The 15567-nt window shown below is 36.5% G+C and overlaps 1 protein-coding gene across 7 annotated transcripts in view; it reads left to right on the top strand.

Annotated features, from left to right (window-relative positions):
• LOC126480967 (myosin heavy chain 95F) overlaps positions 1 to 15567 on the top strand; it is a 390816-nt gene that overhangs the window by 315643 nt on the left and 59606 nt on the right. For all 7 annotated transcript variants that reach the window (XM_050104401.1, XM_050104400.1, XM_050104395.1 and 4 more), the window contains 6 exons: positions 1876 to 2033; positions 2138 to 2302; positions 2405 to 2628; positions 3478 to 3675; positions 3789 to 4013; positions 9217 to 9424. In XM_050104401.1, coding sequence (XP_049960358.1) covers positions 1876 to 2033; positions 2138 to 2302; positions 2405 to 2628; positions 3478 to 3675; positions 3789 to 4013; positions 9217 to 9424 — 1178 coding nt within the window. The remainder of the gene's footprint in view (positions 1 to 1875; positions 2034 to 2137; positions 2303 to 2404; positions 2629 to 3477; positions 3676 to 3788; positions 4014 to 9216; positions 9425 to 15567) is intronic.

Here is a 15567-nt window from a genome sequence, read left to right as displayed (position 1 = left end):
GTATCTTCTCTCTCACAACTGAGAAGCTAACCTGACTTTTTACATTGTTCACAACTCTAGACTTGAAGTGTGATGCTTAATCCTGGTGAAAACTGGTACTACATCTCCATCTCAACATGAATCTGAACTCAGCACCCTCCCTTCTCTCCATCAAAGGTTGTCGAGCTTCTTTACATTTTGGTACATCTCCTCCCTGTAGAATCTCTTGATGTAATTCTTCAGGTGTCCTCCTTTCACAGAATTTATAAAAAATCAGAACTGTCAAACATTTGAAGAGTCATGAAAAACCTTTGAAACCATGAACAAGCAGTTTCTAGGAGTGAAGGTTATATAAGGTTGCTTACAAGTCAGATAGTTGTTAACATGTTCCAGTGCGGTCATTTGAGGTCTTTTCCTGTGTTCTGTTTTGAAGTTTCTTTTTAAATATTTGGGCATAACATTGGAAAGCTATATGAAATTGAATGAGCTTGTAAGGATTGCGGTAGGGAAGGCAAATGATTGACTTTGGTTTATTGGGAGAATTTTAGGAAAGTGTGGTTCATCTGTAGAGGAGATCCCATACAGGACACTAGTGCGACCGATTCTTGAGTACTGCTCCAGTGTTTTGGATATGCATCAGGTTGGATTAAAAGAAGACATTGAAGCAATTCAGAGGCGGGCAGCTAAATTTGTTATCAGTTGGTTCGAACAACGTGCAAGTGTTACGTAGATGCTTTGGTAACTCGTATGGGAATCCTGGGAGAAAACGCAATGTTCTTTTCAAGGAAACATACTGAGAAAATTTAGAGAACTGCCATTTGAAGCTGACTGTTGAATGATTCTACTGCCGGCAACTTAAATTTCATGTAAATACGATGAGGATAAGATATGAGAAATTAGGGTTCATTCGGAGGCATATAAACAGTGGTTTTTCCCTCGCTCTATCTGCGAGCAGAATAGGAAAGGAGACAATTAGTAGTGATACAGGGCATTCTTTGCCATGCACCGTATGGTGGCTTGCTGAGTATGTATGTAGATGTAGATGTAGACTTGTGTTTGGAACTGACATTCACAAAGTCATTTTATTACCTGTGCTTTGGTTACATTTTCCACTTTTTGTTTTCCAGCTGAAACTGCATAGCAGTCCAAGATGAGAATAGAACATACAATAATTTATTTAGTGTATACACCAAAATCATTGTAAAAATATATATGCAGTGTGTTCTATACTTGTAAAGCATACTTACGTATTCTGTGTGTATGATATTTTTGACGTATTTATTTTCATTGTGTAATGATGACAAATCCAAATCATTGTAAGATGATCAATGGATGGAAGGATAAATAATTAAGTACCAATTGTTCTACATGGTCATTTATTGTCACAGTGAGGTTGCATCTCACTGTACAGTCAGTTAATGTACTATTACCGTTTTATATGAAGATAATTTCTTGGTAACAAGCACTAAACCCCATGTAAATGAGGCTTGTGAGAAGACTGAAATTAATATATCCATACAGTGATTATACTGATACCACTGGCAAAAGTCGGACATCTTTGTTCACTGTTTTCTAACTGATTGTTATTCAGTTATTTGCTCTCTTACATATTAAGTTTCAATTAGTACTTTCAGTGTTCACTTATTTGTAGTGTCTATTATTGGAAATTTCTTCCACTTTGGACTTTTATGTATCATTACTGTCATATGTCTTGATGCATTCAGCAATTTTCTTTTGTTCATGTGCCTACATTTACGGTCCTACCTATTATGTAGGAATTATAGGTGGTCTGTCTTATTCTTTACAAACTCCATCTCATCTAGGAAAAATATGATCTATTGAAGATACAGGTTAAGCGTTATTCCCAGTAATCTGATTCTCTTTTCTTGTTAACAGGGTGCCACTTAAAGTCTATGAAGCCAATAATGCCAGGGATGCTTTGGCTAAAGCATTATATAGCAAACTGTTTGATTATATAGTTCAGAGAATTAATAAATCAATCCCTTTCAAAGCATCTAGCTATTATATTGGAGTCCTAGATATTGCTGGTTTTGGTAAGTAAAGTGAGTTACCTTACACAAAGAAGTCACTTTTTTTGTCAGTTGACTGAAACATTAATAATGCTTTGTGCATTGTTTCCAATCTTACACCATTCCAGAATACTTCACTGTCAACAGCTTCGAACAATTTTGTATTAACTACTGCAATGAGAAACTGCAGCAGTTTTTCAATCAACGGATATTGAAGGATGAGCAAGAATTATATCAGAAGGAGAGTTTAAATGTACCAAAGATTGAATTTAGAGACAACCAAGACTGTATTGGTAAGAACCTTACAACAAAACTTCCATAAATTGCAAATTTAATGTATCTTCTGTCTTATTTTTATGTGTCTAATTGTATAACCTGTATTTCTGTTTATCCAGATCTCATAGAAACAAAAGCTTCTGGAATATTTAACCTTTTGGATGAGGAATCTAAACTTCCAAAGCCATCTTCAGAACATTTCACAAATGAAGTCCATAGACACTGGGCCAATCACTTCCGACTAGCTAAAACACGTGACTCCAAACTTAAAGCACATAGGGAAATTAGAGATTCTGAAGGGTTCATGATCCGACATTTTGCAGGTGCTGTTTGTTACCAGACTGTAAGTTTCTTGTAAAACCAATTTCTTGTATATTATACTACAGACTATAACATTTGTAGAATTTTATTGAAGCAGAGTGTATTCTGTCCATTGTTCCATTCTGTATGCAGCACTGGTACTACTATTGTTAAATTATGCAACACTGTTACCACTGTTATTGTTCATTCTCTTTATTCATATACAGTTTTGCCTTTCAACTAATTTTGAACTCATTCTGTAATTAATTAGGTAAACTAGGATTTTATTAAGTACTGGTAGTTAAAAAAAGAGAAATATTCGGATCCATAAGCCATGAATGAAACACTGAAATATTAATTGTAGTGCTCCTACTGCCACGTGAACATTTTTTAATTTTTTTTTTTTTGTTAGGACGTTATTTGTTTCTGCTTAATAATTGTATATTTTATGACTGACTAATGGAAACTCAGTTGAATTTCCTGGTAACTGCATGACTATAGTCTGTATGATGAGAGAAAATCCCTAATAGAAAAGTGGGCCTGATGTGGTTGCTTCACACATTTGCCCCAACCAATCTCGTAACAGTGTTTTGTTTACAATTCTGTGGCCGCACAGTATATTGATAGCTAATATTCTTTGCTAAATATCATTATAAACTTGTTGGTTTAAAGCAAGAAACATGTATGATTTATAGCAATTAATAATAATAATAATATAATTATAATTATAATTATAATTATGACAGTTATAAATTATTAATGCAGCCACAAACAGGTGCTTCTCTATGTCAGTATGTACCTCAATTTTTTACATAGTTCCGCAGATTCTTCTTTATGATGCAATCTATGGAACAAAATGAGTCAATGAGTGACAACCTTTTCTTTTTTAAAGGCACACTTTGTAGAAAAGAACAATGATGCTCTGCATGCTTCCTTGGAAGGACTGATTCTGGAGTGCAAGAACAAATTTCTTCAAGGTCTGTTTCCAACAGCTGATATTGGCCATCAAAAAGGAAAATTAGCATTTGACAGTGTTGGAATGAAATTCAAAAATCAGTTGTCTGAACTGATGGAAAAGCTTAAGAGCACAGTAAGTAGTCATTCGAAGTGAACCTTTTTAGTGATATAATTTAAAACTAGACATAGTATTAATATGTTTGCATTGTAGAAGTAATTACTTACCACATATTGTTCTTTCTTCAGGGTACTAATTTCATTCGGTGTATCAAGCCAAATCAAAAGATGGTTGATCACCAATTTGAAGGAGGCTCAGTACTATCACAGCTTGAGTGCTCTGGTATGGTGTCTGTACTTGAGTTGATGCAGAATGGTTTTCCATCAAGAGTTCCATTCAGTGAACTACACAGCATGTATAACAAACATTTACCAGAAAAACTGAGAAGTTTACCACCTCGTATGTTCTGTAAGGTAAGTATTCATTCACAGTTAATTCTTACATGCATCAACAGTGAATGTCTTCATTTCAGCAAGTTGTGTTTGAACAAAGATTTTTTAGCCTTCTTATTTATGTGGTGTAGGTACAGCCCATAAATGATCTATTCACATATTTCCTTTCCATGTCATGAAAAAAATGCTCCTTTTATTTCTGTTTTGTTAGATATAAAGAAGTACACCACCTATGATTAATTTTAGTTTTGTTGTTCAATGCTGAAATAATGATTGTATAAGAAACTTGAAAATTTTAAATTTTTTGTTGACACACTATTTCTGGTGGCCCATACACAGTATTTTGCACAAATTTGGCAAATTTCATGCTGAATCTCTCACTACAGAGTGTATGATGAAATGAATGTGTTAAAGATTTCTTTTTGCCAAATAGCAGCAGACGTATTACTTAAAAAATGCTAGTGTTCATTTGGTAAAAGGAATAACCCTGAATTAAGGCAGACGCAGAAGACTAAGAAGACAGGGAAATCAGCAATAAATTCTGGAAGGGTAATGCATGGAAACTCACAGTAAGGGGCAGCTCATTCATGGAAACTTACAGGGTTGTGCCTTATAATTATTCCATTATTTGCAGCAGTACAGGTGTGTCGCTGAATGTTACATTGCACTGACATCAAATTCATTTTAAATGCTGCAGAAAGAAATGAGTGGGCAGGACACTTTCTCCAAGCTGTATATGTTGCACAAATTGATCAATATGCATCTGCACTCTCCTGTACCTACGTCCTACGTGATAAGTGTACACTACAAGTACCTTTTTTATTTGGTCCACTACAAAATCCTCTCTTGTGGTGCCAAACTCATCACCTCAGAGTAGCACTTGCATCCCATATTCTCATTTATTTGTTAATATGTATTATAGTCTCTGTCTTCCCTCACAGTTTTACCCTCTACCACTCCCTGTAGTATCATGTAAATTATTCCCTGATGTCTTAACAAATATCGTGTCATCTTGCCCTTCTTCTTGTCAGTGTGTTCCATACATTCCTTAGTCCCTCTTAAACATCCCAACAACCACCACCACCATACATTCCTTTCTTCTCTAATTTTACAGAGAATCCACATGATTTTCAAAATTCTTTCATAGCACCAATCATAAAACCCTTTTATTCTCTTCTTTTCCAATTTTCCCACAGTCCATGTGTCACTACCATAAAAGCCGTGGTCCATACATACATTTGCAGGAATTTCTTTCTCAAATTAAGGCCTATGTGTGGTATTAGTAGACTTCTTTTTGCCAAGAATGCCCTCTTTGCCTGTGATAGTCAATTTTTTATACCTTCTGTGCTTCATGTGGCACGTATTATTTTGATTATTAGGTAGCAGAATTCCTTACTTTGTCTTATTTACGGTCATTTATTGATGTTAAGTTTCACACTGTTCTTGTTTCTGCTACTTCTGATTACTTTTGTCTTTCTTCAGTTTACTCGTAGTCCATATACTGTACTCATTAGACTGTTGATTCCATTCGACAGATCCTATAATCTTTTTCCTGAGGAAGGTAATTTCATCAGCAAATCTTATCACTGATAATCTTTCATCCTCAATTTTAATCCCACTGTTGAATGTTTCTTTCATTTCTATCATTGCTTCTTCGATGTTTAGGTTGAACGGTAGAGGCAAAAGAATGCATCCCTGTTTTACGTCCTTTTTAACCTGAGCACTTCATTCTTGGCCTTAATTTTTATTGTTCCCTCTCTGTTCTTGTACATCTTGTATATTTTCCATCTTTCGTTGGAACTTGCTCCTATTTTTCTCAGAACACTTTTTCTAGGTTAACAAATGCTATGAACTGTCTTGATTTTTCGTGCCTTGTTCCCACTATAAACTGCAACATCAGAACTGCCTCCTGGTATCCTTACCTTCCCAAAAGCCAAACTATCATTTCCATTCTTCTGTATCTTATTCTTGTCAGTAATTTGGATGTATGAGCTGCAAGGCTGATTGTGTGATAATTCTCGTACTTAGACGACCTTGCCATCTTTGGGACTGTGAGGATGACATTATTCTGAAAATCTGTTGGTATGTCTCCAGTCTCATAGATCTTACACACCAACTAGAATAGTCATTTGGTTGCCAATTCCTCCAATGATTTTAGAATGTTTGAGTAGGTGTTGCCTATGTCCCACCTGCCTTATTTAACCGCAAGTCTTCCAAAGCTCTGTTAAACTCTGACTGCAATACTCAATTCCCTGTGTCTTCCATACTGACACCCATTTCTTCTTCAGTCATGTCATCAGATAACTCCTCTCCATCATAGAGGTCTACAGGGTACTATTTCCACCTATCTCCATTTAATAGTGAAATTCCCACTGGTCTCAGTATGTTGATGGCATTGCTTTTAATTTCTCTGAAGGTTGTTTTGGCTTTTCTACATGCTGAATCAGTCCTTCTGATGCTATTTCTTTTCAGCTTCTTCACATTATTCATGCAGTTATTTCACCTTGGCTTCCCTACACTTTCTATTTATTTCATATCTAAGTACTTTATGCAAGATCTGTCAGAAAAGTATCTGACCTTTGGCTGGGGGGGAGGGGGGGGGGGGGGGGGAACTGGCTGATCTGGAGCATTGTACACCTAATCAGCCTCAAAGTAGTTCCTTTGGGACTTCACACACTTCTCCCAGTGGTGCCGCTATTGTTGGAAACATGCCGAAAAAGCCTCTCTCAGAATGGAGTTTAGCTCACCTGCCACTGCTGCCATATTGTCCTCTCTTGTCTGAAATAGCATTCCTTTTAATGGCGTCTTGAGTTTGGAGAAGAGCCAGAAGTCACAGGGGGCCATACCAGGAGAGTAAGAAGCCTGTTGAAGCACAGGAATCTGGTTTTTTGTCAAAAAAGTCTGAATCAAGTGCGAGGATTGTGCCGGAGTATTGTCATGATGGAGGTGCCAATTTCCTATTGACCACAACTCCAGTCTCTTGCACTGCACATCACATAGGCAAAGGAGAACATCCCTGTAGTACTCTTTGGTGATAGTTTCATCCTGTGGTGTGTATTCATGGTAGTACCACACCATGAGAGTCGAAGAAAGCGGTTAGCATCACTTTGATGTTGCTGCATACCTGGCAGGCCTTCCTTGGTCTAGGTGATGAGCCGTGCTTCCTCTATGACACCTGGGATTTGATTTCCGGGTCATACCCATACACTCAGGACCTGTCACCAGTGATTGTGGTGTTCACAAAGTTGGGGCCTCTCTTTGTGGAGTCCACAATATCCTGTGAAACTTCAGCATGAAGCTGCTTTTGCACTGCCATCAGCAGCTCCAGCACGAATTTCACTGACTCTCTCTTCATGATCAAATCTTCGGTCATAATGGAATGTGCTGAAAAAGTGCTGATGCCAAACTCTTCCACAGTTTCTCTGATAGTCACATGATGGTCCTGCATCAGCATAGCGTTCACGTTGGCAATGACCTGGTCATTTCTGCATGTTGACGGCCGACTAGAGCTTGTCTTACTCTCCACCAATTTGCAGCCATCTTTAAACTGGTTGTACCATTCCTTAATCTATGTGACGCTCTTAACATCATCATAAAAAGCCATCTGAATTTCCTGAATGGTTTCCATCTGGCTGTCTCCCAGTTTCTGGCAAAATTTGATGCAGCAGCGCTGCTGCAATCGTTCCGTCATTTTCCTTGCAATGAAAAATTGACACAAGTACTACACAACACCTCACTCAACAGCAACTGACGTTATTGACAGGCGGGAAAAAATTCATGCATGCACGTGAAGGTTCAAGGTTGGCTCATGCAAGTGTGCTAGATTCAAACCCATCAAGTGTTCACCCTTGTACTTAATGATTGTCCAATATCTGTGGCTTCCTGTTTTAGAGATGTCCATTCCTATTCAACTGAACTGCCTAATTTGGTATTCATTATTGCAGTATCTACAAACTAAGAGACCTTAAGATAGATTTCATCATTACTCAGTATTTCAGTATCTCATTTCTTTCCACAATGATTCTCCTGGGAGATTCTCTTCACCAATACTAAGCTGTCATCTGAAGTTTTACCTGCTCCTGGGTACACTTTAAAATCCAATATTCGATCTTGGAATCTTTGTTGGACCATCCAGGCCTTTTTCTGTATACCTTCTTCTCTTGCGATTTTTTAATACTGATTAGTTATATGCAGTATACAACCACAAAATTTGATCTCTCATTCCTGTGGCATGTTGAAATGGGCTTTACACATGTCAGTATTGTATTGCTCATAATGTCACTATTTCAGTACACTTGTCCCACAAGCCTGCACCTATTTCTAAATATTTATGAAATTTTGGTATACACAACAACCCACCTACTCTAAATATTTTCATGATTGTAGGTAATCGATGTTAAATACCTTAAAAAATTATCGTATTATTTGAAATAAAAGTTTTAATGAAATAAACAAATAATAATTTGATAACATAAAATTCAAATAAAAATGAATAATAAAAATAAATGAAACAGAAGGTGAGGGTGTATTTACCAGCCCTTAAAAAAGAAACAATTTTAACAGAGACCTCAGGACCTGGTAATGTTCCTTTGTAATGAGAAACCTAAATCCTTGATCGGGGAAGGTGCAGTTTACAGTAGAGTACTCAAAGTTAACTGTGAATGGAGTCCTTAGGAGAAATGAGTGGGGTAACATGCATACAGTATTAGATTGAAAGTTCTTCTTGGAAGGAGTCTCATTTCCCAAAATGTGTTGACTTTAAATGTGTTATTCACCAATAAATTTAACCTGAATGTCACTAAAAAATGACAAGCAGGGAAAAATTTGTAAGAAATGTTACCCTATAACCTTAGACTTGCATGAAGTAGAGGTTAAAATTCTTAAATTGGTTAGTACTTTGTAACCCTGGATATGAAGCAAGTTTGCGCTGTGTGTTGCAAAGTAGCAACCAAAAATCGATAAACAGAAGCTCATCTGCTTGTAAGTGCTGATCCTCATTTTTAATGCTGAAATCATATTCTTATGTGGAGAACAAGTAAATGGTTGCCCTGAATTTAAGCAGCCCACACCATTATTGTACTTGTTGCTCTTAAGAAACATCATTCAGTGACGTATGTCTGTCCACTGTATCAATTTATGCATTGCAGATAATAATTTTCAAATGAGGTATCTATCTACTAACATTACGTTGTGTATTTATGTGTAATTTTGGCTACTTTCACAGGCATTGCTCAAGGCTTTAGGAATGACAGAGGATGATTACCGCTTTGGTGTAACCAAAGTGTTCTTCAGACCAGGCAAGTTTTCAGAATTTGATGCAGTTATGAAATCTGATCCTGAAAACATATCAGCAATGGTGAACAAAATTAAGAAATGGTTACTCAGTTCACAATGGAAGAAAGCCCAATGGTGTTCACTGTCAGTGATAAAGTGTATGTATATCAAATTGTGTTTCATGCATGACTTGCTTCACAAATTAGCTTTGCATGAGTAGTATTTCTGTCCTCTACCTCACTCTCAGGCTTTTAAACAGCACTAACCAACTGACCTCTGAACCAAAAAATTTTCCTTTATAGCTGACTATTGCAAATTAACACCAAATAAAAAAGATAGTTGTATGTTAAATGTTATTTTTAAGTAGAACAGATGTCTGTTTTCTGTGAAACAATTTTGTAGATGTGGGAAGCTTATAACTCACCTTATCGACAAAGCCATTATTGATTCATGCCATGCAATGAATAAGTAAATGTTTTATTTATTTACATTGTGAATTCAGCAGTTCCCATTCAAAGCTGACACACTGTTTTTGTGTGGAGCTTGTTACATAAGTATGTCATAAAAAATGTGTTTTATCACTGATAATAAGAAACTAAAATTGGCAGAGGGAAAAAATAATAGGGCACAATGAAATAACAGAGATTGACAGTCATGGAGGATTTAAGAATATATGTGTTCTACACAAGCACTAGTAAATTGAGATGTAGCAAGATAAACAATATAATTGTGAAATTCTGCCTTCTGCCCCTAGACAGACCAACCAGGCCCGATCAATCACTGTGTCACACTTAGCCAATGGCATCATCAGATGCAGTATGGACGGACATGTGATCACCACACTGCTCTCCCAGTCTTTGTTGTGTTTCTTGATCTTGTAACTGTTACTAATTGGTTGAGTAGTTCATCAGTTGGCCTCATGAGGCTGAGTACATCCTGTACCAATCCTCCCACCAGCAAAAAATCTCAGGCATTACTGGAATCAAGCATGGGACCCCGCATGGCAGTCAGTCATGCTGACCAGTCAGCTACGAAGGTGGACAAACACTATAGAAGGGTGAGAAGGGTTCTACTCACAAATCAGAAAGAGTTTCCACTCTGGTCCCTGGACCACTAAAAATTTGGGCACAGTTCGCCTGCCTAAAAGTTCAGTGCCCATAATTTTTCTGTCACAATTTCTTAGTGATTTTGTTTCTTCCTTTTCATGTACTTACAGATCTACCTTCTATGAGCTGTTCAGTGGAGACTGTAGTTCTTGCATTGATTGTTCAAAGCTGCTTTATAGTTGACATTTTAGTAGGAACATGTGAAGGCATGAAGCTGACTTGCCACATCCTGCACAGAACACACACGTAATTTTACATTTCATTCAACTCACTCACATGCTCAAACTATTCGGTCTGCAAAGTTGGAAGTAGCATCAGTATCTTCTGGAAAAGCTGCAGTATGTTTTCATTTTGGTTCTACTTGTCACACTAAACTTTTTAGACAATATACGGAATCTTTACAAAAAACCATTTTCTGGTGGTGATTTTTGACATGCAGGACACTATTTTGTTACTGAATGTAAATGAAACGTTATGCAAATGAGATCTTAAGAATATTCATATTTGCATATGCTCTAAACTGTAACTCACCCAGAGATCCCTAACATGATATAATTTGAAGTAAATGTGATGCACAATGCTGCATTCATGCATCAAAACCTCTCCTGCAACCTGTTTGATTTCATAATAATGATCAGAACTTATAAAAACATATTTCTTCTATTCAGGCATTTAATCTGCACATACCAAAAATTCAGTTGAATCCACCTGTTGATCTTCTGTGTGATAACAATGGAAAAACCATATTGACATTACTCTCTTTGCATTTATGCTTGAAGTAATATTGTCACAGCCAATGTTCACTAACATATCGCTTTCTGTTATAATTTTTTAAAATACTCCATTTTACTATGCTTTTTCCATTATGTGCTGCATAACAGATGACTTCCCTAACAGCTTCATTGCTGAGTGCCTGAACTGCAGACAGCAAATTTTTTGATGATTGTTATTGCTGGCAACATATCCTTTAAACTGGGTCAATACAATTCTGTTGGGTTGAAATGACAGTGAAGAAGGTGACAGCCTAATGACTGTATTGCTGTATGCTTTTGTCAGCACATAGATTTAGTATAAGGGGAATTGTGCTTTATTCACAGATATTAGATCTAAAGTTCTGCTTTTTAAATTTATCACTTACTTCAGTGTTTTGAGCTGAAGGTACACGTGTCCTTTTTCACTTCTGCTATACTAGGCATCATGTCCGTAACAATAGAATGTTTGGCATCATTTTCTACACACATTGTTGACGCTGTAGGTACATAATGCTTAAACTGTTTCCCTTGACAGACCTCATACACCAGTGTCCTGACCGAGAGACATTTGTTTCATGTTGAACTCTTCCACTGAGTAACATTTGAAAAACTAGCTACTAACAGTGTTGAGTATGACACAACACATGACAAACGATAACAAAATGAGGTAAAATATTAACTCTGGAGCTGTAAGAAGTTAAAATAAACAAATCCTAACACATAATCAGTGTTTTCACAGGACAGCTAGCTGCCTGAAACTACAGGATATACAATCTTGGAAATGTCATGGTGGGGTGAAAACCTAGGAATTGCAAGTGGTTGCTCGGGCAACAGGCCTCGTGATGGGGGAATGGCTGAATTTGTGCTGTGCCTTCCTTGTGAGCCTCACCTCACCATTTTCTTTGTAGCTGTTAGTTGTAAAGTAATTTTGAATAGACCATGGGTCGTACAGTCAAGGTATGGAAGTATGTACATTTTCTCCTTGTGCATTAGTGCAGAGGCACATTTCTGCTACATGAGCTCACTTGTATCAACATGCCAAGGCAAGGTTTGATATGATGATGAAATTGTTCATGAAATATTTTGTGATTTTGCAGAAAATGGCTTGATATTTTTGAAGATGATAATGTGGATAATTTGGAGGATAGCTTGGACTATGTTCTTGAAGAATGTTGAAAACAAAGCATTAGATAGAGTTTTCTTCATATTGTGCCTCAAGATGTTGAAAACTAAGGGAGAGAGTGAGAACTTTATATCAAACAGATTCCGAGGAAGATTGTACTAAAATCATCCATGTTACCATTATTGAAGTCTGCTTAGAAAATCTGGACAGTGCAGCATCACCAGTGTAGATGAGAACAGTGCAGATCTAGTCTTTTTTCCTATTTCAGTACAGATTATGTGATGCACTGCACAAGGTAGACTTCTACTGGAAATTGTTAGTGCTAATGCCCATTGTTCAGATACCCTCTCTCAAGAAATTACCATCGATGAAGGCAAGAGTAAATTTCTTAGCCATGTGTGTTTCAGGCAGTAATTGTCTTAAAACGAAATAAATAAGGTCACCAGACAAAGCCCATCCCATTAAAAGGGCACATTGGTTACTTTATCTGTGTGATTCTCCACTTCTGACATAAGTCTTGGGACTGAAATGTTGTGTATGTATCTGTAGGTTGTATGGTATCAGTACAGTAAGATGTCTCGATGTGGAGTCATGACTAGGTAGCAGAAAGGAACTATCATGTTTGGATGCATCCATGACCACACCCTAAATGAAATTGCTTCATTTGTTTTTTGTATCAAAATAGAGTAGTTCCTGTCTACAAGGAATGGAGCATCACTCACAGCTATGTAATATGGCGTAAGAATAGTGTCGTAAACAGATTATAACTACCAGAGACATGTGTCACACCTCGTCGATTATTAAAGCCAACTGAATGCTGCTATCAGTAAATGAAGTTGTAACTACACACCTACCAATGCAACTCTATGAGTCATAATTTCTATTTATTTGTTTACTGATTCTTTAAAATAAGAAAATGAAGCATACTACAAATTTAATGAAAGCAGTAGTGGGATGTTACAATAATGTAACATATTACTTAACTTGTACCTTCATTATAATGCTGATAATGGATGTCGAAATCTGTTTGCTGCATCTTCCATCATTGATCATGTAATTCACTGGAACATTAGTTCAGCACATTGATAACAATAATGTACACAGTACTTCTGATTTTGATTAAAGTTTAATGGAAACCAAATACTTTTTCCATAGTACATTCACAGTTATACTTTGACCTTAACACAAACTTTCACTCAACATACCACCTGGGAGGGCGGAGTCACCAGTGCTTTTACATATTCTCAACAGTTGAAAACAGTAAGAGTACTGTTAACAATACAATTTTGATTAAATTAGGCATGGAAATGAATTACAGTACAATTGGAGTACAATTGGGACATGTTGTGACATACATAGTAAAACATAAACACAGATTTGTTACTCAGTAATATGTAATGGCCATAATATTACTGACAATTTTTTTTTTTTTTTTTTTTTTTTTTTTTTTTTTTTTTTTTTTTTTTTTTTTTTTTTTTTTTTTTTTTTTTCTTCTACACACACCATAACTTGGTCCTGGTTATTCAGGTTACCGTGAACAGAACCAAGATGTTTATTTAAACATCCTTAATGACCAAATGTTGTGCTTTCTTCTGAATCTTCAAAATGAGTCTTCTAAGATGGCAACATCTCTATTCACAGAGATGCAAGCATATGTTCATGGTTTGATGCACACTCAGGCAGCCTACTGCACCTCAACTAGCTTGCTAAATCATGGGCCTTAATCTCATAGAAAACGTGTAGGAGCTATTTGGTCAAGTGAGTGGAACGGAGTTCTCAGCACTCTGCAGTCTGGTAACTCCATATAAGATCCAACCATCAGTGAATGGCTTTGGGTGGGTATGGCATACCTGAAGAAATCTTTGGACTGAGTGAAGGCCATTACTGCTAGAGGCAGTGTTACACAGTATTAGCTTGATGTCTCCTTAGGATGGCTAATTTTTGGTCCAGTATGCTGACATCGTAAAGCTCTGTATGGAACTTTTTATGCAGCTAAGAACTGAGTCACAATGAATCTAATAAAAACCTTACTCAAGGATTTGTCTGGGAAGGGTTACACACTCTACAGGTATGTGTTAAATGCATGTGCACACTCATACCAATCCATTGTACCTGTCTCTTTAAGAAACTACATCAGTTCCTCTATAAACCACAACATCTAGCTACATCTGCCAATCACCACTGATAAAACAGAAGTTGGAGTATAAAATAAAACAATTAATTGTGTTTAGTATATATTCTTGATTGGTTGCAGTTTGATTTGTCAGTTAGGGGGTTATTTGTCTTCCTACATCTACTGTAGCTTTTCCTTTGTTATGTACAAAAGCTATGCAGAAGTAGAGGAAGTTGAGCTTATTGCTTTTTAATCTGTGGAGTGGTGCCATTGGGCTTCTCTAGCACAGTATGTTAGTAAAAGAATGCTTGAGTATGTGTACTTTATACTCTTACAATACATTTTGCTGTTACTCTTGTTATAATCTGCTTGTAAATTTTTTTTTGCTATGAAGAGTATATAATATGGTATTTGATATCCAAAATATAAATTTATTTATTGTAATAATTAAGTTCCTATGATCACTGATATATAGGAGTGGATTAGATGTGGAAGGGAAGGGAAGTCATTATTGCCTTAGCTTGAGAGAGGTGCAAATGACCCATCCTGCATCCGTTCATAACCCTCGTACTGTTTTTTGGCCTCAGTATTGATCAAGACAGTAGAACTAAAATATATATTCATTATACTTTTAGTAGCTGCCCAAAGGACTAACCTGTTCTGTTGCAGTTATTGTTAGTGCCCATTTTTTCTTTCATTTTGAGTAAACATCTGCCAAAGGCTCTAAAATATATACAGTGGGAACTGACAATTTTTTTTCACTTATTAATTCAAAATCCTTGTAATTTGGATTGATATTGTTGTAAGGATATCCATTACGAAGAATGTAATGTAATTGGATAGATTAAAAAAACTTCTCTGAAGGGGAAGGAAGAGGGGTAAAGGTAGAGGACTGGAGAGGTTTAGAAAAAGGGATAGAGTTTGGAAAAGTTGCCCAGAACCCTGAGTCAAGGGAATTTACCAGATGGAATGAAAAAGAAAGTCTGATTGTTGGAGACAGTGTGTTCTCCTGCTGCCACATGGGGAGCTGTTATTTTTACCATTAGGATGAATGTAATTTTTGATGAGCTTTAAAAATCATTTTAAGCAGTACGAAATACTCATTGCAACTTATCCTTTAAAGAGCACTACAAGCACTAACATTCCCAGCAAGAACTAAAGAATTACCAACATTATTTCATGTTTTCTCCTTCAAGATGCTGTAGAT

The sequence above is a fragment of the Schistocerca serialis genome, chromosome 5 (genome assembly GCF_023864345.2).
Source record: "Schistocerca serialis cubense isolate TAMUIC-IGC-003099 chromosome 5, iqSchSeri2.2, whole genome shotgun sequence".
Classification (NCBI taxonomy): Eukaryota; Metazoa; Arthropoda; class Insecta; order Orthoptera; family Acrididae; genus Schistocerca; species Schistocerca serialis.
The sequence above is the reverse complement of the archived record's forward strand: the minus strand, read 5'-3'. Positions and strand labels throughout refer to the sequence as shown.